This window comes from Enhydra lutris, unplaced genomic scaffold, assembly GCF_002288905.1.
Source record: "Enhydra lutris kenyoni isolate GAN:26980312 unplaced genomic scaffold, ASM228890v2 scaffoldscaffold12, whole genome shotgun sequence".
Taxonomy (NCBI): Eukaryota; Metazoa; Chordata; class Mammalia; order Carnivora; family Mustelidae; genus Enhydra; species Enhydra lutris.
The window spans coordinates 18,099,922-18,122,862 of NW_019154096.1; the positions used below are offsets into that span (position 1 = coordinate 18,099,922).

A 22,941-nucleotide genomic window follows, 5' to 3' on the forward strand; every position below is an offset into this window, starting at 1 on the left:
GAGCCAGATGCCGGGCTCGATCCCACCTGGGATCATGACCTAAGCCAAAGGCAGACACTTACCCAAGTGAGCCACCCAGGCACCCCAAAACAAAGTATTTCTAAGTTTTAGGCATTAGTGAACTTACTCTTTATGGTGATCTATTAAACTTTTTGTCAATGGTGGACTGGAATGTGCTGTAATTTTAAGAGACCGATGAGGCTCTGCACTGGAAGGTCTGACAGGAATGTGACTAAGTAATCCAATACCATCTGCTGAAGTCACAGGGGTGGGCTGATGTAACCAAGGACTGGGAGAATTCTATTTAACAACAATAACAAAAAATATATATATATATCAGACTTCAGTTACTAGAAAAAACTAAACACAATATCATCACAAGACTATAATGTATATTTATGAAGCATATGACTTTTTCTAAATGCATCTTATGAAAAATATTCAGACAAATAACATAATTATGTGGATTTTTCCATATGATGGAGAAAAATCAATCAGCATCAAATTTGTAATTTGCAAATTTGCAGATTTGTTATTACTGAATGTAGATCTTGAAATCACTGCCTTTAACTTATAAATGTACAGAAAGCCTAGTTCATCAGATTTCCAGTCATTCTAACACCAAAAGTATACTGCTAATACAAAAACCGGAATGTTAAAGTACATGTAACCAGAAACAGAAATATCAAGTTCATTTGCCAATATTTGTTGTCAAAAATAACAAACTTTTTCAATATAACCATTTACTTAGAATAGAGAGATTTTATTTTCAAAGTCCACTTGTACTCCGTTTCACTATAAGCTATAAAACACTGTTGGATCATTAAACTTGGGAGGTATGGAAGTGCAACAAAATTTTTTATATATTAATATGCTGCTTTTCTCATTCTGAGTATTTGGTGACTTTTTTTTTTTTTAAAGATTTTATTTATTTATTTGAGAGAGAAAGGGAGAGGGAGAGAGAACCAAGTAGGACAAGGGAAAGAGGGAGAATCAGACTCCCCTGCAAGCAGGGAGCCCTACACGAGACTCAATCCCAGGACCCTGGGATCATGACCCAAGCTGAAGGCGGACGTCTAATGACTGGGCCACCCAGGTGCCCAATATTTGGTGACATTTATCTCTGTGTTGATATTTAAAACTCTCTAATTACATGCTTAAGGAATGTTTCTATACTATGACACACTGATGTTTTTTCAGAACATACTTTGTGGAGTTGTATACCATCACGATATTGAGAAAATAAAATCCCCTTTGGTTTTAACAAAGAGAGTAAGTTTTACATCTCAAAGAGATAATGCAAAAGCAATGGATATATCACACCAAAAACATGCTCCTGTAAAACTGCTTAGATTAGAAACATGTATTATAAAGCACAAATCTCACATTAGAGGAAAAAATATATAAATACATGCATGAGGATTATTCAAATATGTTTAAAAGGACTCAGTTCTACATGATCCAGAAGTATTAAGTTGCAATCAATTATGGTAATAATTAACTTCTGACTATAAAATATCATTAATAAGTATTTCCTAATATTTTCTTTACTTCTCACAATATTAAGAGGTCATTTTTGCTCAAAATGTTAAATATACTCCTTTAAATTTTTATATAACAAATGAAAATTTCATATGCTTGTTTTTAGTTTAACAAGTTTGTGACCAGTTAATAAAACATTTTATGCCCTTATATACATGGAGGCTAGAATGACATATACTGAGAGAAAATCCTACCCAAGCTAGTTCTGTTACTTAGATTGGTTTTTCAGGGTTGGGAAATTACGGAAGACTCAAAACTGTTTGCCGGCTCATGTGTTCTTCTAGCCTGTCTTTGTCCAGTATCAATTGCATCTAACATTCAAGAAATGACAGCAAAGGGTCAGAGTGAAAATGTGGGTGTGTTAGGCACTAGGGTCACCAGGCCTGCTTTCAATAATGGTAAGGAGGATATTGTAGTAATTAGTGACTCATCTACTACATAATATTCCAGTAAGATTCCAGCTACCACAAGCTCAATAGTAACATCAAGAATGGACATGAGAAGCTCATGAATCAGATCAAAGCAAGCACAATTCTTCTAGAATTGAAATCCTGTCAGCATTGAATGTGGGCATGCTGGTACAGAATAAATTATGTTTACGGGTGACTGCGTTAAAGAAGGCCAAAGCTCATAGAGGAGTGAAGCCCAAAAGAGTTGATAGTTGTTATGGGATTAAACCATACAAAGTATCACTCAAAACTGTTAGAACTCTATCTTGCACCACTAACCACTTGATGCCCCTTACCATCAAGGGCAACAATCACAACTTGGGAATCAAGAAAGGACTCATGACTATAATCTATTGCTATCACTGCTACCAGAATATAACAATTCCTCTGACGAACTTCACAACTTTAATCTATGTCATCACTGCTACCCAGAATATAATAATTCCTCTGACAAACTTTTGGCATGAGGCTCACCACCCCTGCATCTATTACCAAGGCTCTATATAAGCAGTCTTATCCCTGAAGTAAGAAGCTCACTAGCAGTACCTTTCAAATTATCACCCCCAACATATTTACTGTACTTCTTGCTCAAATGAGAAGGAGGTCAAAAATACACAGGTTCATTGGAGCACTATCCATAATAGTTAAGAGGTGGATGTAACCCAAACTCCATCAACAAATGTATAAAGAAAATGTGGTATATGCACATACGAACGTTACACAGAAGAACATTAAAAAGGAAATCATGTTACACACCACAATGTGGATGAACTTCAGTGAACTTCAAAGACATCATGCTACATGAAAGAAGCAACAAAAGGACAATACTATATGATTTTATCAAATGAATTATCTATAGCAGTCAGAATCACAGAAACAAAGTAGAAAGGCGGTTGGCCAAGAAATAGGGGGAAAGGGAAGGAAATTAGTGTTTAATGGGTATAAAGTTTCAGTTTTGCAAGATGAAAATGTTCTAAAGATCTGCTGCACAACAATGTGAATATACTTAACACTACTGAACTGCATACTAAAAAATGATTCGGATGGTAAATTTACTGTTAACTGCTTTTTACCACAATACAAATTAATAGTATTTAAAAAAAGATTCTGGGGGATACTTGAAGAGCAACCTGGGCTGCACCAACAACTAACTTGTGCACTGGAGTTTAAGATACCAAGTCTCACTATTTTTGATATTGGGGGTGGTAAAGACCTCAACAATCATTTCTTTTCTTTTTTTTTTTTTTTTTTTTTTAAAGATTTTTTTTATTTATTTTTTTGTGAGAGAGAGAGCGCGCGAATGAACAACTACGAGCAGGGAGAAGTGAGGAGGGAGAAGCAGGCTCCGCACTAAGCAAAGAGCCCGAGATGGGACTCGATCCCAGGACCCTGGGATCATGACCTGAGCCTAAGGCAGATACTTAACTGACTGAGCTACCTATGCATTCCTCAACAATCATTTCTTAGTATGAAAAGAAATTTGGCTAGAGAAACCACATTAGCTCATGAAGAAGTAAGAGCTCTCTATACCACCACCTTCAGCAACATTCCTCATATTTGATGTTGGCAGGATCTCAGCCCCAACTTTACTCCCAAATACCGTAAGTCTCCAACCTAAGCACACTCACAAGAACAAGGGCCTCAGAGAGTCATAGCTTGTAACATACCACCAATATATCTAACTGGAGGATATAACAACAATCTGTCTTAAAAATAATTTGATGATGGGGCACCTCGGTGGCTCAGTCAAAATGTCCAATTCTTGATTTCGGCTCAGGTCATGATCTTGGGGTTGTGAGATCAAGCCCTGCATCAGGCTCTGAGCCTCACATGGAGCCTGCTTAAGATTCTCTCTCTTCCTCTCCCTACCCTCTTTAAAAAAAACAGTAAGATGATCATACATACAAAAGTCTCAAAATTTTGTATAAATTTTACTCTACAAACTTCACTTCTAGGAATTTAGCTGAGCAAAATAATTATAGAAAGGTACCATAATTAGTTATGAAGACATTCATTCTTCATAATAGACATGTCAGAAGCAATCTAAGAGGTTTTACTTCTTAATTTTAAATTGTCTTTTTAAAATAAACAGGTGTGGGGTTACCTGGGTGGCTCAGTCGGTTAAGCATCTGCCTTTGGCTCAGATAATGATCCCAGGGTCCTGGGATTGAGCCCCATGTCAGATTCCCTGCTTCTACCTCTCCCACTTCCCTTGCTTGTGTTCCCTCTCTCACTGTCACTCTCTCTCTCTCTATCAAATAAATAAATAAAATCTTTAAAGAAATAAAGTAAAATAAAATAAAATAAATAGGCTTTTCTGAGATTTCACCTTCTGTGGTTCCAGTTACTAAGTATCAAGTTTCACCATAACTGGAAAAATAAATGTCTGAAAAATTCTAACACATTATAATAAAATGTGATTAATGGTGATTAATAAGTATATACTGATGAGGCAAATCACAGTGTAACTTACCCTCCTTAATGAAGATTCAGCATTAACTGCATTTTCTGGGTGAACCCACTTTGAAGAAGGTAGACCAAGTCCTGAGTATGCATGTGTTCCATTTGGATATTGCCAAATAATTGGATAAAGTCCAAGCTGATTATATGAAGCAGAAGGATGGGCTTGTCCAAGAAGATGAGGTGACTGGTGCTGTAACAACTGTTGCTGTTGCTGGTGTGCTAATGCTAAGTGGCTCAAGCTGCTGGCATGTGCAGACTCTAGTCGTGGGTGGCCACCAAGTAGGGAGGCAGTAGGCACTCCAGGTAACACGGCAGGAAGTAAATGAGGGTGATGAACAGAATGGTGTGGACCACTAGTCAGAGGGTGTGTGTTAATGGTAGGTAATGGAGTTTGACTGGATGATCCAGCAAGTAAGTGAGGGGCAGGAGTTAAGGCAGGGTGATGGGTACCCGGATTTAAACAGGTTCTATGGGATGAAGAATGAAGAGGAAAGGGATGCTGGTTTAAGAAAGGTGAAATGTGATTAGCTCCTGTTTCTGACCCAACAAGTGCAGGATCTCTGTAAACTGTGAAATGCTCATTTTTATCAATAATAAGCGGGCTCTTTGTAGCTTCCAATGTACTGCCTCGAGTAGGAACTGAATGAAAACTGCATCTTGATAATTCATGTTCTATCTTATTTGCTAGTCTTCTCTCACCAGCAGCTTGGTTGTTCACATAAGTGGCCTTAGACTTTACAGAATCAGGAGAATGGGTAATTTTGGGTTTAATAACTTCAGGTGAGGGATTTGATTTTGTCTTGAGAGCATCTGCTGAAGTATTAAGTTTAGATTTTACTGTCTCTGGGGGTGGGCTTCGCTTATGTAGCTTATCTTCTGTGACAGAAACTGTACTTAGAGAAGACATGTAAGAGACATACTGATTTTTCTCTTTTTCCATATTCACGTGATCATTTCCTGAGGAAACACTTCTAACATTTGATTGGGTTAAATCTACTTTAACTACATCACTAACCCAGCTCTGATCAGAATCTTGTTTTGCTGTTTCCAAGTATTTCGCATTTGCAATAGAATGTTTTGAATCGTTAACATTAGGATCCATTTTCTGAAGTGTCTGAAGGCCAAAGGTACTTGAGATTTCCTGAGCCACCTTTTCTGAATTAGTGTCATTCGTAATATCAATAACACATTTTGGTGTGGGTGGTCTGGATACAAACTTCTCCTTTGGTAATAATTCCAATGTATGTGTTTTTTCCATACCGCATTCCTGAAGAAGTAAATCATTAGGATTATGATCAGAAAGTGTGGCCTGCTCTGATGAATGAATAATCATTTTTTCTTGAAGCTGAGAGTCAAGAGATTTCTGCTTCTCTGGTTCTTCATGTTTTTTATCTTCCTGTATTTGATCCCAGGGAGGCTGGCTATCTATTATTAGTGTCTCTTCTCCTACTTTCTCATTATTCTGGGATTTTCCTTCTTCTCCATTTATCTTTGAAGTGTTTTTATTTTTCAACTCATTCTCTGGCTTCTGCTCTGAGGAATTATTTATCATTTTCTTATTTGAATTTTCTGAGTCACTGCTCTCAGAAAAATCTGAAACATTGTCGGTTCGTAACCTTTTCATATTTAGTTTCTTTTCATCCTCCTCAGGTTTCCTTCTTTTATTCATCAACTGTTTGTTTTTCCCTTTAGGATTTTCTGTAAAATTTGAAAAAAGGAACAGTTTTATTTTTCATCATTAAAATATTAAATAAGTACATCTTAAATGTATTTGTTTTATTTGTTCTCATTCCCTTAAAAAGAAAAATGAGTACTACCTCCTCGTGCTATATAATCATACTTTTCCTCCTTCATCTTCTCTTCATCTGGTATACTGCTATCTGAGCCCTTCCTCTTACTTGGACGAATATTTCTTTGTTGCTGTTGCTGGTGTGTATTCTGTTTTGGTACAGCAGCTTGGGAGTTCATTGCTGGTCTGGGACTATTTGCTTGGGCACGTGTATAATGACCCTAAAAATAACCAGTTTAACAATGATTATTTACTACCTGATCCTAAGTAATCTGAGGAAAAATATTTTATAATAATATATCATAACAACATACATACGTGAACAGCGTTGCTATTTTGACTGGCACGAGACCTTCGCCGTGATGTAATGCCAGTATTTTCACCTTTTAACAAAGAGTGAACAACATCATCTAGAAAGGTCATTTGAACCATAGAAGGATCGACATTCTGTGGTTCTAGTACCTAATCCATGACACAAAACAAGAACAAAAATTAAATCCAATCAGCTAGTCAATATAACACTAGATATAAAAACAAGGATAAGAATTAATCAGCAGTATAATACCAAGTCACAAAATGTATTTCAACAATAAGAAGTAATTTCCAAAAACCAGCTATAAAATAAAACTAAGAAAGTAGAGTTTAAGAAGAAAATGACAAAAAATTTGCAAATGAATACAAATAATAGTAATTTTAAAAAGACAGGTTAAAGAAGCAACTCCTTTAAAAACGAAAGGCAATTCTAAGTTTCCCTGAGAAGTTTGTCACCCTTTTAGGAAAAAAATTAAATACAACCAAACAATATAATTTTTTCAGCATTTTGTCTAAAATTTTAACCCAAAGCATTTGGATTGTTTTCAATGGGGCATTCAATTTGGAAGATGTAAATTTCTTTTTTTTTTTTCCTTTTTGGTAAATAACCCACAGCTTTGAAAGATCTAAAAATCAAGACATTCATATTGTTCTTTAAAACTTCATATGAATTTTGTGTCCTTAATACTCACCATAAAACTTAAGGGAGCATACCAGCTATGAAACTTGATTTTATAAGACCTACAGTGGTGTGCATTAGTTTTCATTAGTGAAAAGCGGTCACTTGGGAAATTTTTTTATTATTGGAGACAGAAAAAACAAGATTTTAAGAAAAAATTTTAGTTGACCTAAGGATTAAAAAAAAAGACTAATCAATTAGAGTTTGATGCTCCTATTTTGGACTTAGTTAATCATTGTCAAAATAAATTTGTCATCATTAATCTCCCTGTGACCTAAAGTGACCTCTAACATTAAACTTATTAGGAATGTCTGACTACAAAAAAACCTAGAGATGAAAATTATTTAGTGTTAACCTACTGAACCATATCTGAATTATCAATATCTCACCAAAAATATTAATTGGACTATTTACCTGATCATTCATAACTATCATGGTGCGAGTGAAGAGATCATGATGAGTAATTATGCCAGTAAACCACTGGGTGGCAGAGTCTTGTCTATATACTCTCACTCTGTAGCCATTTAAGGAATAAGGACCTTAAAAAAAACACACACACACACAAGAAATAGGGGTATCTTAAATGGAGACATTTTCATTGAAGGATTACCTTTTAGGAGAAACATGAGCTTTGTGACAGATGAGTAATAAATCTATTCAAGTATCAGTTTTCAAAAAAATGTATTAGAAGTGATATATACATACTTCAGAGCCCAGATCACTGTGAAGTTAACATTGAACACACTCTACTATACATATATCTCCTAACTCAATAGAAATAAAGTACTTTAAGTCAGAAAGAATGTTTTTGGGATCATGAGTTAAGTACAAAATGTAAAGGTAGCGTGATCTAGAAAGTCACAAGGTTGCAAAGCTACTCAATAGGTTTGGGGTACATACAGGACTACAACTTGGCTGAAATGGAAAGGTGATTTGGAATGTACTATCCGAATTTTCTAAGTTGCCAAAACTCTACCATAACAACTATAAATTAATTCTTCTGTGAGACCCAGAAAAAGCTGCCAAAGTCTTACAACAAACAGGGACTATTAAAAGTGAATTAGAAATATGGCACTAAAATGTTTTTTTTTTAAATAAATATTGTGTACTTTCGGATTAAACTCACTTTTTTAAAGGGAAGGATTAAATAATAAAAGATATGTACCTGCATATATTCAAATACGCCTATTTAAAAAAAAGTCACTCAGGGGAGAGAATAATGGAAGATAAAAATTTCTTCAATTCAAGTACTAGAATGATAGCTGATACTCGAAAGTTTAACAAGAACTGTGAGGGGTGGGGTAGAAAATACTGTCATCACCTTGATGATAGTATTACATATGAACAATTTACACAGTGCTCTCAAAAAGTCCTAGTGCTTAATCTCCTTCAATTAATATCATTTTTCCTTTTATAAAAATTAAGAAAGTGAGGTTGCTAGGTTAAATTAAATTTTAAGTGAAAAAGCTAGGAATGAATCTATTTTTCTGATTCCTAGATTGATGCTTTCTTTGACAGTTACAAGCCATTTAGCATACCAATTAAAAGTTTAATATTTATTTACCAGTTTTAAAAAAAAAATCTCTGGCAGTATCAGGCTATAAGTCAATTAACAAATGTGTAGAAAATATTCCATTTGACCTACAAATTAAATATATTCAGTGCCATGATAATCAATTATACAAACTCTAGTCTTTTCTAACTATGGAAGAATAAAAGACTCTAAAAATGTATTATAACAAAAGCTTACAGAATAACTGCAAACATGACCAATTTTCAATTTCCACTGGCACAATTTTCAATTCTTAACTGTCTTATACTTACCACAAAACAAAATTTGGAGTCAGCCACATATAATAATTCTGCTTAGGATGGACAGGAACTACACTACCTCAATTTTTCACCTCTAAGACTATGATAAGGAAATAAAAGTTGCTAAAGAAAATATCAGCCTGGTATCTTCAATAAATTTCAAAGAAAGGAGGAAAAAAAGTGATGGGACATATCAACCAATTAAACTGTGGACATTCTTTTAGATCCCCTGATTGAAAATAAATAAATGAATAATAATAATAAAAATCAGTCAATCCTATTAAAAATCATTTAAGGCATTTATGAAATAAATGGAACTTTGAACCAGAGTACCCAGTATTTCATATTAAAGAAATATTAATTTGGGGGGGCATAATAATGGTATGGTGGCTTTGTTTAAAAATAGATAGAACTGGGGCACCTGGGTGACTCAGCTGGTTAAGCAACTGCCTTCAGGCCAGGTCGTGATCCTGGAGTCCTGGGATCGAGTCCCACATCGGGGTCTCAACTCCACAGGGAGTCTGCTTTACCCTCTGACTTTCTCCCCTCTCATGCTCTCTCACACTGTCTCTCTCTCTCTCTCTCTCTCTCTCTCTCTCAAATAAATAAATAAATAAATAAAATCTTAAAAAAAAATCGATAGAATTAGGGGCATCTGGATGGCTTAGTGAGTTAAGCCCCTGCCTTCAGCTCAGGTCATGGTCTCAGGGTTCTGGGATCGAGCCCTGCATCGGGCTCTCTGCTCATCAGGGAGCCTGCTTCCCCCCCTCTCTCTCTGCCTATTTGTGATCTCTCTCTGTGTGTGTCAAATAAATAAATAAATAAATAAATAAATAAATAAATAAAATCTTAAAAAAAAAAAAAAAGAAAAGAAAAGATGGAATTTGATGGATGTAAACAGTAGTGTGGATGGGGCAGGACCACAGTTGTTGGGGCTGCAAGATAGGCACATGGAAGTTTACTGAAATATTCTATTTCTGTACATTTTTCATATTCTCTGTATTAAATTTTAAAGAATATTTAGCCTAAGAAGAATTTAATAAGCAGATGATCTGCTGCTATAAATACCCATTAAAAAAGCAAAAAGAGCAAAAGAGCCACTGCCATCACACCTTACAGATTATTAATGCTGAAATTAAATGACATGGAAGTTGACTATGAGTATTTAACAACAAAATTCCTTTTTAAAAACATTCAACAAAATATCAGTACTTCAAACCATACTATTCCCAGTTTCAATTCGATTTACAAAAAAAGTTTACAATAAATGATTCTACTGACAGAAAAAGAAATCACTAGGAATTACATAAAACCTCACTGGTTTGGAAGTCAGATGTTATAGACAAATATTTAACTTACTAAAAAAAGGAAACAAAATATAACTAGTAGTATGGTCATTGCTAAAGTAGGTGAACTGAAATAGCACTTTTATCAGATACTAACAGCATTCTTCAAAGGAAATTAATTTTGGCTTTGGGCAATCCTCTACTGCAAACAATGTTTCCTTCTCCAGGAAGGACACACCTAACTGTTTTCTGTAATATGGAAATTTTCCTATCAACAAAACACCTGTGTGTGGTTATAATTTCATGCCAGTCAGCTAGCTCCTGTTAGGTAATAAACTGGTGAAGTTATCAACTTTCTACTGAAATTATGATTTTGCTATTATTCTACCTGGACTGGATAGAACTCAAAATATTAAACTGGTCTTCTATTAACATTGCATGTGACCGAACAAACAAAACCAAACATGAAAAACTGCCCAGTTCCAAAAAAAAAACTTAATGCATAACTTCAAAATAGTTACCTTGCATAAAAATCTCCTGAACTTTTTGTTCCTTTACCCAGACTTTCACTTCTTCCTGAAGTTGCGGGTTGTCCCTGAGAACTGGGTTTAAGCTGTCTATGTCGTCCTAGAATTACAGATTAAAAGAAACGTCCATGTTATGCTGTCCTAACGTTAATGTTACAAACTCTCCCTCCTATATTTTCTAAGGATTGAAGAAAATTCCTTTATCTAAATATATGCAAAAACACAAATTCATTAAGTTATATAGTTCATTAGCAATTACATAATAACAGAGCATAAGAAATTAACCCGTGGTAAGATTTGATCCTTGACAACAATGTCCTAAAGACAAAAATCTGAAATTTACTAATGTGTTTTCTAACTTTAAGTGTGGCCTTAGGTAAGTCATATTTTTAAGAGTTTCATGATGAGAAGCAATATACAAACCAAATAGCATCAGGTCATCTAAGGTTGGTAGCAAAAGAATCAAGGTGAATATTTTAGTGACAATACATATACACATAGATGAATTCTCTCTCTTCCCATAATGCCTAAAATGTTTGAGTTTTAAACTACGAAAGTCATTATCTACTATCTTGATTTAAATGTCTTCGAATTCAGTTCTACTCAAACTCATCTGACCAGTAGCTTTACTGCTAAGTTTTATTTTTTCAAGCCAGTGTCAAAGCATCCAGGCAATCAAAATTACATTATTGATGGTATTATCCTCATAACAGGGTGGATCTAGACACAGAAACAACCGGTTCTCTCTCCTTGGAGATGTGAATCACACAGTCACATGGTTTCCCACAATCTGTTGGTCCCCCGCTGGACTCTTTGACATTCTGTTCTCTCTCTCTCAAAGCACCTCTGCTGCTCCTGCATTTGAGATCAGCGGCAGGAGCCCTAGAGTAGAGCTGGGAAGAACAACAAAGCAGCACTGTCAATTGGGGGCCCTTATAAAAGTGGACTGGCAGATCATGGAAACCAGTGAACAGAAGGGAGCTAAGTGAAGGGAATTCTATCTGGTGAATTAAAATAATGTGGCAATTTGGAAAAGTCAAAAAGTATCTGAAGAGTACAAAGAAGGACCCCTAATCATGTAGGTCATACTTCACTCTTCTACTCTTAAGTTTATCCTAAATAAAGCTTCTTCTCATCTTATCACTACTGTAAGGGAATAATAGGCATTTTTACAATAATAGTGTGGTGAATACCCTGATACATCATTTATACCTAGCAAACACCAAGAGGAAGAAATAAAGGACTTCAAAGTTAACAACTATATTCCCTGGAAAATATACAGAAATGCTACTTTATAGAAGGAAATACTGGAGTGGTAAAGTATCATACAAAAGTAGGTAAAATCTGTCATCTGGGGGGAAAAGTGTCCATGGTAAAGAAACTTTCTAGAATCCCTTTTCTCCACACCCCTTTAATAATGAATGCACTGCCCACTCAAGGTAACCTCTTCATCTTAGAAACAGAAAATACAAGGAAAAGTTCAGACTCTAAACCTCTTGATGCACACCAGGTGTGTCTATGATAGAACACAGGAAACATTCTATTTCCCAAGGAAAACCATTACCATTCCCAGACAGCTCTGACCAGCCATCAAGTTCTTTCTTACTTTAACTTCCACATACAGATCCAAGCTTAACTTCTTTAAGTTAAACAAACATAAGCCCAATCACCTTCCTACCCTATACTCCTTAAAACATTTGCATTCTGATTTTGTTTCTGTAGTTATGAGTCTTCTCTAAACACCTACCTTTATTACAACCATTCTTCTCTTATTCTAGACATTTAACTGGCAAAAAGATGGGCATTTGTCTAGAAAACCACAAAATCATGTGGGTTATCAGTGGGGTGGAAGGGTTTAATAAATTGCTATTAAAGCAACACTGACAATACTTTGTAGACAGGTACAGGTATGCTCTATAAAACCAATCTCCTGTATTGATATTTTACAATTTAAAAGTATTGGAATTACGGGTGCCTCACTGCTCAGTTGGTAGAGCATGTGATGCTTGATCTTGGGGTCATGAGTTCAAGCCCCACATTGGGTGTAGAGTTTATATATTAAAAAAAAAAAAAAAACCTATTGGGATAAAAAAAATTGTTCAACATTTATTTATTTATTATTTATTTAAAAAGTTAAGATAATGGGCTACACTTCCAAGATCACTAAACGTACAAATACTTCCTCAACAATGACCCATTCACTTGCTTTCTTTTTCTTTAAAATTTTATTTGTAAGCACTCCCTATACCCAACAAGGGGCTTGAACTCACAACTCTGAGATCAAGAGTCTAGGCTCCTCCTGCCTTCAGCTCAGGTCATGATCCCAGGGTCCTGGGATCCAGCCCAGAGTCAGGCTCCCTGCTCAGTGTGGAGTCTGCTCTTCCTCCTCTGTCCCTCTCTCAAATAAATAAAATCTTAAAACAACAACAACAAACTGGTAACTTAAATGTATTTACTGAAATGACTTTATAGAAGTTCAAATTTCTAAATATCAATTTCTTCATCTACAAAGCATCTATATCTGCCTCTTTCCACCTTAATGAATACGTTTTCCTAGTAAGACTTTTAAAAATAACTGAAACTAATTTTCTTAATACATTCAATTCTGAATTATCCATGGTATTACTAAATCAATTAAAACCCAAGCATATGATAGCCACATTGTTACTGAAGTACTTCTTCATGAATAGTGCTCTGTAAGTAATAGATATTTCTTTTTCTTTTAATTATTATTTATTTATTTATTTGAGAGAGAGAAAGTGTGTGAGCAAACGGGGGGAGGTGCGTAGGGAGATGGAGAGAGAGAATCTCAAGCAGGCTCCACACTGAATGTGGAGACCAATGCAGAGCTTGATCCCACAACTGTGAGATCATGACCTGAGCAGAAATCAAGAGCTGAACGCTTAACTGACTCAACCGCCTAGGTGCTCCTGTATTTCTATTGTAGTCTGTATTGTATTCTGGATAGTAAGACTACTGTACTAACCTTATTTTTTAGGTGATTCTCTACTTCATTCCAGTTCAAAGGAAAAGAAGTAACAATTACAATAGTATAAAAAAGTAAGATTATGGCACTAATTTAGACAGTCCTGACTAGGTTTAATGATAGGAATATTATGACAGTGTGATCATAATACATGTAACAAATTTTCTAAGATAATAAGGGAATGATTTGTCTTACTATGACAAAGTGCTCCTTACTGGTTCAACAAATATTTTCTTTACGACATATATTCTCTGGATGCAACTACTGACAGAACAGCCAACAGAGGCTCGAATTAGAGAATAATTTCTATCTAGGTGTTAGTTTCTATCTAGGTGACTGAGCTAAATGGCTTAAGAGCTGTTAGAGATTTGCTCTAAAGTCCTAACTGATGTCTAGGATAGCACTTTTTTTTTTTTTAAGATTTTATTTACTTATGAGAGGGAGAAGAGAGCATGAGCAAGAGAGTAAGAGCACATGAGCAAGGGGGAGGGGCAGGGGGAGAAGCAGATACCCCACTGAGCAGGGAGCCTGACTAGGGTCTCGATCCCAGAATCTGGGATCATGACCTGCGCAGAAGGCAAATGTTTAACTGACTGAGCCACCCAGGTACCCCCTAGAATAGCACTTTCATTTTAGAATACAAGAAGTATTTTGAAACCAACTCTCTCACTTTGGACAATTTCTAATAAACAATAACGCAATACCTGCTTTTACTGATATGTGGCTTAGTAATGGAATGATTTTTCTCCCTGCAATAAAATCTTTGACCTTTGTCATGACTTCTTAAATCCCTTCATATTACATAAATTTCCCCATAAAAAATCACATTTGACTGTATTTTATTAAGAGTTATCATAAAAGTAACTACCTGTATCTTGAATATCAGGTTAGGTGATTAAACATGCATTGCCATGCCATTTTCCCACAGTCATGATTTAAATTCATACTTTAACAAAACTACAAATGATTGCTTGTCCTTAGATCCCTGGGGTTGCTAACTAATAGTTCAAAACATGAATGTTAAGTCCATATAGGTCAAGAGTGACACACACTACTATCATAGCAATTCCTGTATAACTTATAAAAGAATCCACTTTGTTAGTTAGGATTTACTGGAACAGGAAACCTACTTAGTCTAATGGCCACTAAAAAGATCTTCAAATAGCAGTTGTCTAAACCATCTGCAGTTTAATTAAATCTACCAATGACACCTTCCATATATTTTCATGATTTAAACCAAGGATAAGCAAAAAAGTCTGCCAACTTTTCCTATAAAGGGCCAGAGAATAAATAAGTTAGGCTTTCAAGGACATACTATCTCTACTCTAAGTACTCAACTCTGAATGTAGTACCAAAAGCTGCCAAAGAATACCATAAACAATATATAAATGAATGGGCATGGCTGTATTCTAATAAATATTCACTGGCATTCTATGAAGCTTGAATTTTACAGAATGTTCAGGTGTTATGATGTATTATTTTTCTTAGGACTTTTTTCCTGTTTAAAAATGCAAAAGGCCTACATATCTTACCAGCAAAAAAAAAAAAAAAAAAAAGTAAAAGGCTTTATAAAAAGGAGGCAGGTTGGATTTGGCTTGTGGTGATAGTCTGTCTACCCATAATTTAAAATAAGAATAACTGGTGTAAAGCGAGATTAAAAACTTCTCATCAAGGCAATGCAATGTGATGGCAAATTGACTACAAACTCTATTTCCAGGGGGCAGGGGGGTCGGGAAAGGAGGGTGGGGTTATGGACATTGGGGAGAGTATGTGCTATGGTGAGTGCTGTGAAGTGTGTAAACCTGGCGATTCACAGACCTGTACCCCTGGGGATAAAAATACATTATATGTTTATTAAAAAAAAATTAAAAAAAAAACTATTTCCATAAATGGCTGCATTGTATATGTGTATATACACACACATATGTACACATATATGGAATGTAATGGAGTGATTACAGACACACATATATATGTTATGAATATATATGTATATATATTCATGAGCACAGGAAAATAACTCAATGACTAAACCCTTTCATTAATATTTAAAGAAAAAATAGATTGATATATTCCTGTACTATGTTCAACCTTCCAAATATAATAATGTATCTGTTTTTGAAGTAGGAAAATCACCCACTTTGAAACATAAGGTTTACTCTCTTAGGTCAATGAGGATTATACTCATCAAATACCAAGACTGGTACCAACTACATCTGTGAACTTCACAGGAGGGTAAAAATAGGTACACGCATTGAAAAATAAGAATTTTCCTAAATATAGTGTTCCAACATTAATCTTATGCTTCACTGGTATTATATGTAAGACTGATGAATCACAGACCTATACCCCTGAAACAAATAATACATTCTATGTCAACTAAATAAATAAATAAAGTATATGTCTTATAGGTAGCACAAAAACAAAAGATTTATTAGGAGGAAAAAAAAAACCCTGATTCTGTAAATGTTAATTCCATTTGTGTCCACACCAAGTAAAAGATCTGTGTGGCTTGTATTTTTCTGGAAATAATAAATTGTGGCAGATGTGAAAATACAATTTCTACTGGAATATGAAGGTAGAGAAGAAAAATACTAAGGAGATTTCTGATTTTACTTCCAGGTAAAGCATAGAGATGGATTTTCTTTACATTTTATTTATGTTCGTATTTCCCCAAAAAAGTACTGTAATGAGAATAAAAAATATTTTTTTTAATTTTTAAAAAATCCTAAGCTTCATATGTCTGATTTATTAAGAACACCAGAGATTAATTTTTCTCTACATATATAATGTTGACATATAAAAATTTTACATAATTAAAATCAATAGATAATGTTTTCATAATTCCTGCTTGGTTTTGGTTAATTCAGAAGCCTAGAATTGAGACTATGATTTAAACAAACAAAAAAAACAGAATTTCTATCTTTCAAAAAACAAAATTATAAAGATTCAAATGGCAGAAAGAGAAAATGGACTAATGTTTTCTATTATCCATACAATTCTTGCCTCATTCGTATAATCAAGGAAATAATGTGATATACGCTCCTTATGGCTCAATTATTTGTGTTCTGAAACCATGTGGCAAAAGACTAATTACTAATAATTTTTTTCTTTTTTTTCTTTTTAAGATTTTATTCACCCACTTCACGGAGACACACAGAGAGAAGGAACACAAACAAGGGGAATGGGAGAGGGAGAAGCAGGCTCCCTGCTGAGCAGGGAGCCCATTGCAGAGCAGGATCCCAGGACCCCAGGATCATGACCGGAGCCCAAGGCAGATGCCTAATGACTGAGCCACCCAGGTGCCCCTCATTTCTAATAATTTCTTAATAGAAATGATATAAATAGTCAATACAATGAAATTCTGTTTTCAATTAATACCATTAATCGGTAAACAGTTCTGGAAATGGGAGTGATGTTCAAAATTTTAAATAATGTTTAGGTATATTTTTTATTGGTTAAAAAATGATTCTCTTGTAAACGGGAAAATAGCAAACTCCAACATTTCAATATTTTATAATTTTTAAGCAATATTCTCAGCATTCATTTTATTTTTACTTAGAAACAAAAATTTTTAAAGTGATGAATGGTCTTTATCCCACATTGATAAACCAATTTTAGTCAACACCCACAAGAACTATTTTGATATATTTATGTTTTTTCTCTAAAAATAACTTTTCTAGGGCAGCTGGGTGGCTCAGTTGGTTGGGTGGCTGATTTTGGCTCTGGTCATGATCTCAGGGTCCTGGGATTGAGCCCTCATCAGGCTCCTTGCTTGATGGACAGACTGTGTCTCCCTCTCCACGACTGAGATCTCTCTCACACACCATCTCTCTCAAATGAATAAAGAAAACCTCAAAAAGAAAAAAAAAAGTTTATGCATAAAATGGAAACACCACCACAGTTTCCCACATTTTTCATGTTTTCAATACCATCCATTCTCACAACATCATCATCTCATCTTAAGAACGTAACAAAATAACAAATTATCTAATATCCAGAAGGTTCTACAAACAGTATAGGATTTTAGAACTAAATGTTTTATCCTTTCCCTGAAATAAGAAACGTAAATACAATCGAAATACTTAGCTATATTCACAATGGTAGTATAGAGATTATAAACATACAAGGGACACATTTTAAAAATTTCTAGTTAGAAGTTAAAATTGAAAACAGAGTTTTTTTTCCATGAGAAGGTAATTTAACTATATCCGTAAGGGGAGATTAAGTTAATCTTTTTTTTTTTTTAAAGATTTTATTTATTTGACAGAGATCACAAATAGGCAGAGAGGCAGGCAGGGTGCGGGGTGGGGGGGAGCAGGCTCCCCACAGAGCAGGGAGCCCGACACAGGGTTCAATCCCAGGACCCTGGGACCATAACCCGAGCCGAAGGCAAAGGCTTTAACCCACTGAACCACCCAGGTGCCCCGAGATTAAATTAATCTTAATTGTATAGTCTCCAAAGGAACACTCATTGGAAAACAAAAACAAAAACAAAAGCAAAAAACAGGGGAGGGAAGGGCCCAAACAGGGATGGATGGATACACACATACTAATGCTTTGTCTTTCTCTGTCCTCCAAGGGCTAACTATATGTCACTCTGAAAAAAGATAACAATTAGGGTTGAAAAGGAAGAAAATGTTACCACATCTTGCCACAAAACTGCCTCCATATACTACTGGGATAAATGATCAACAGTTTTCAAAAAATTTATTTTTTTTTGGTTACATAAAGGTAATCCTATTTATGTCTAAGACATTTCTAAAACATAATTGTGAATCAATTTGATGACGACTCTTTAAAACACATTATATAATTAAACCTTTACAACACATTATATAATAAAACCATTATATAATAAATCCTAAAGTTTATAGGATTTATTATTACTAAAATTTTAAGCTTTAGACAGAATCTTAAATTATTATAATTTATGAACTACTTGATTCCCTGTATATACATAAAACGTCAATATTTTGCAGTCAAGAGTGTTGGAGACTTTAATATATCCACACTAAAAACCAAAACATTATGCAAGACCTTAACATACCTTAATCAGAAATAAGCTGCTTTATACAATTCACTCAATCTTCCTCCTTAATCTGTATGACTTTTTTTTTTTTTTTTTTAGAGAAAACGGACTTCAATGGAAATCAAGCCACACTTCTAAAAACGCAAGCTTTTGGAGGCACTGGATGGCTCAGTCAGTTAAGTGGCTACCTTAGGCTCAGGTCATGATTCCAGGATCCTGGGATTGAGCCCAGCCCTGATGGCTCCTGGCTCATCAGGGAGCTTGCTTTTCTGCCCCTGCCTCCTGCTCATGCTCTCTCTCCCTTAATAAATGAATGGATAAAATCTTGAAATAAAAATGCAAGGGGTGCCTGGGTGGCTCAGTGGGTTACAGCCTCTGCCTTCGGCTCAGGTCATGATCCCAGGGTCCTGGGATCAAGTCCCGCATCAGGCTCTCTGCTCAGCGGGGAGCCTGCTTCCTCCTCTCTCTCTCCGCCTGCCTCTCTGCCTACTTGTGATCTCAGTCAAATACAAAAAATAATAATAATAAACTTTCAAAAATGTAAGCTTTAGAAGCAATGACCTGTTGCAAATAGTTCGGTGGCCTTAGAAATTCTTGCCAAACACAATGAAGGCACTGACTGGTTGTAGAAATCAGTGAGCAAACCTGAGGTCAGCAGTGAATCCAGAAGTGGGTACTATGTTATGAATTATAAGCACCTAAGACAAAATACAGAATCTTTCTTCTATTTTTAGGGCTTACTTTTGCACTGTTTCTTCTGAAGGTTTTTTTTGTTTTGTTTTGGCCATAGTCTTAATCTTCTTGTAGATATATTACAGTATATAATATATATTAAAAAAAAAATCACCCTTCCAGAATGTCCCCTTTCTAATGTTGTCCTGTTTAAAATAACCTACCAATCTTTCTAAATCATTTTACATGCATGCCTCATTTTATTGTGCTTTAGAAACTGAAGATTAAATCTATATGGGTGCCATTTCTCCAACAGCATTTGCTCACTTCATGTATCTGTATTATATTTTGATAATTCCTGCAGTATTTCTAAATTTTTCATTATTATGTTTGTTATGGTGATCTGTGACCAGTGATCTCTGATGTTACTACTGTAACTGTTCTATGGCACCACGAACCACATCCATATAAGACAGCAAATGCAATTGATAGATGTGTGTGTTCTGACTTTTTCCACCAACCAGCCATTCCCAGTCTCTTTCCTTCTCTGGCCTCCCTATTCCCTAAAACACAACAATACTGATATCAGGCCAATTAATAACCCTACCATGGGTTCTAAGAGTTCAAGTGAAAAGATGTCACTTGTCTCTCACTTCAAATCCAACTAGAAATTATTAAACTTAGTGAGGAAGGCATGCCAAAACCGAGACAGGCTGAAAGGTAGCCTGTGTTTTATGCAAAACAGTTAGTCAATTTGTGGATGCAAAGGTAAAGTTCTTGAAAGAAATTAAAAGTGCTACTCCAGTGAACACATGAATGATAAGAAAGCAAAATGGTCTTATTACTGATATGGAAAAAGTCTGAGTGGTCTGGATAGAAGCTCAAATCCGCCACAGCGTTCCCTTAAACCAAAGCCCAACCCAAGGGCAGGGTCCTAATTCTCTTCAATTCCATGAAAACCGAGACAGAGCAAAAAAGCAAAGAAAAGTCTAGCACAGAGGTTGGTTAATAAGGTTTAAGGGAAAAAGCTATCTCCATACCATAAAAGTGCAAGGTGAAACAAGTGCTGATATAGAATCTGCGGCAAGTTATCTAGAAGATCTAGCTTAGATAATTAATGAAGATGGCTACAATCAACAACATATTTTCAATGTAGGTGAAGCAGCCTTCTATTGGAGATACCATATAGAACTTGGATAGCTAGAGAGAAGCTGATGCCTGACTTCAAAGGTTCCAGGGGAGGCGCCTGGGTGGCTCAGTGGGTTAAGCCTCTACCTTTGACTAGGTCATGATCTCAGGGTTCTGGGATCAAGCCCCCCCATTCCCAATCAGGCTCTCTGCTCAGCAGGGAGCCTGCTTTCCCTCCTCTCTCTGCCTGCTTGTGATCTCTGTCAAATAAATAAACAAAATTTTATATATATAAAAAAAAAAGGTTCCAAGAACAGGCAAATGCTCTTGTTAGAGGCTAATGCAGCTGGTGACTTTAAATTAAAGCCAATGCTCATTTACTGTTCTGAAAACCCTATGGTCCATAGGAATTATGCTAAATCTACTCTGTACTCTATAAATGGAACAAAGCCTGGATGATAGCACATCTGTTTACAGCATGGTTTATTGTTATTTTAAGGCCACCGTTGAAATCTATAGCTCAGAAAAAAGACTCCTTTCAAAATATTACTGTTCATTGATAAGGCACCCAAGAGCTTTGGAGATGTACATTTTATGTAGTTTTCATGCCTGCTAACCCAACATCTATTCTCCAAACCACAGATCAAGGAGTCATTTTGAATTTCACGTCTTAACTATTTAAGAAATATATTTTGTAAGGCTATGGCTGCCATAATGATTCCTCTGATGAATCTGGACAAAGCAAATGGAAAACCTTATGGAAAGGATTCATCATGCTAGATATCATTAAGAACCTTCACGGTTTATGGTAAGAGATAAAAATACCAACATTCACAGAATTCAAAAGAAGTTGATTCTAACCCTCATGAATGACTTTCAGGGATTCAAGATTTCAGTGGAGGAATAACTGCAGATATGGTGGAAAGAGTCAAGAGAACTAGAATTAGAAATGGAGACTGAAGATGTGACTGAATTGCTGCAATTCATGATAAAACTTGAAAGGATGAGGAGTTGCTTCTTTTTTAAAAAAAGATTTTATTTATTTGACAGAGGGAGAGAGATCACAAGTAGGCCGAGAGGCTGCAGAGTGCCCGATTCGAAGTTCAAGCCCAGGGCCCTGAGATCATGACCTGAGCTGAAGGCAGAGGGTTAACACACTGAGCTATCCAGGTGCCCCTAGGAGTTGCTTCTTACTGATGAACAAAGAAAGTGGTTTCCTGAGATGGAATCTACTCCTGCTGAAGATGCTCTGAAGCATGCTGACAACAAAGATTTATAACATTACACGAACTCAGCTGATAAAGCAGCAGCAGGGTTTACTGAGGTTCCAATTTTGAAAGTTTTATTGTGGGTAAAATGGTATCCAACAGCATTGCATGCTACAGAGAAATTAGTCATGAAACAGAGTCAATCAATATGGCAAAAGTCACCATTGTCTTATTTTAAGAAATTGCCACTGCTGCCCAACCTTCAACAACTACCACTGGGTTCAGTCAGCAGCCATCAAAATTAAGGAAGGCCTTCCACCGGCAAAAAGATTACAACTGAGTGAAAGCTAACATGATGGCTAGCATTTTTTTAGCAATAAAGTATTTTTTAATTAAGCTATGTACATTGACCTTTTTTAGACATACTGCTATTACATACTTAATAGATTGCAGTATAGTGTAAACATAACTTTTATATGCAATGGGAAACCATAAAAATCATTTAACTCACTTTATTGCAATATTCAGTTTATTGCAGTGGTCTGAAACTGAATCTGCAGAATCTTCTATGCGTGCCTATATTTACCCGTATCTCATGGTTCCTAGTTTCAGAAAAGCAATTTTACTGAATGTTAAAAAAATAATATTACAATTATATGTGGCCCTCTGCACTGATAACATAATTTATCTTTACCTATAAAACCCTGAATGTAGCTTGATCCCAGAGTTTTAACCAAGGAAAGGGTGGGGGGTGGGATGGGAGAGAGAAGAATCCTCCTCAAAAATCTACCTTGAAGCTTTTTGCCACTATAACCAACCAGTCATTATAGATCAATCCAAATATTTTAGGAATCTCCCCTTGAAACTTCCGTCTGGTACTATTTGCCATTATTTACTTCATTAGTAACTAAAAAGGAAATGGTAGAATTAAATTTAAGAGTAGTATATACTGCAAGAAACTAAAAAAACAGTGGAAAGATTCCAAATTTTTCAAGTCTCAAGATTTTTAAATTTCATGTGTAGTTACAGTTCTAGGTTTCTCTAGTATTAATGATT

General features: G+C 35.4%; 1 protein-coding gene across 6 annotated transcripts in view; it reads right to left on the reverse strand.

Moving 5' to 3' along the window:
• The window catches only part of LOC111144666 (jumonji domain containing 1C), a 267,642-nt gene that overhangs the window by 35,457 nt on the left and 209,244 nt on the right, over nt 1-22,941 (reverse strand). For 4 of the 6 annotated variants that reach the window (XM_022499062.1, XM_022499061.1, XM_022499063.1 and 1 more), the window contains 6 exons: nt 10,854-10,959; nt 7,649-7,773; nt 6,562-6,705; nt 6,272-6,464; nt 4,465-6,152; nt 128-300 (listed from right to left, as the gene is read on the reverse strand). In XM_022499062.1, coding sequence (XP_022354770.1) covers nt 128-300; nt 4,465-6,152; nt 6,272-6,464; nt 6,562-6,705; nt 7,649-7,773; nt 10,854-10,959 — 2,429 coding nt within the window. Of the gene's footprint in view, nt 1-127; nt 301-4,464; nt 6,153-6,271; nt 6,465-6,557; nt 6,706-7,648; nt 7,774-10,853; nt 10,960-11,544; nt 11,617-22,941 lie in introns of those variants that run through there. The other 2 variants (XM_022499067.1, XM_022499065.1) reach the window with 2 other exon arrangements.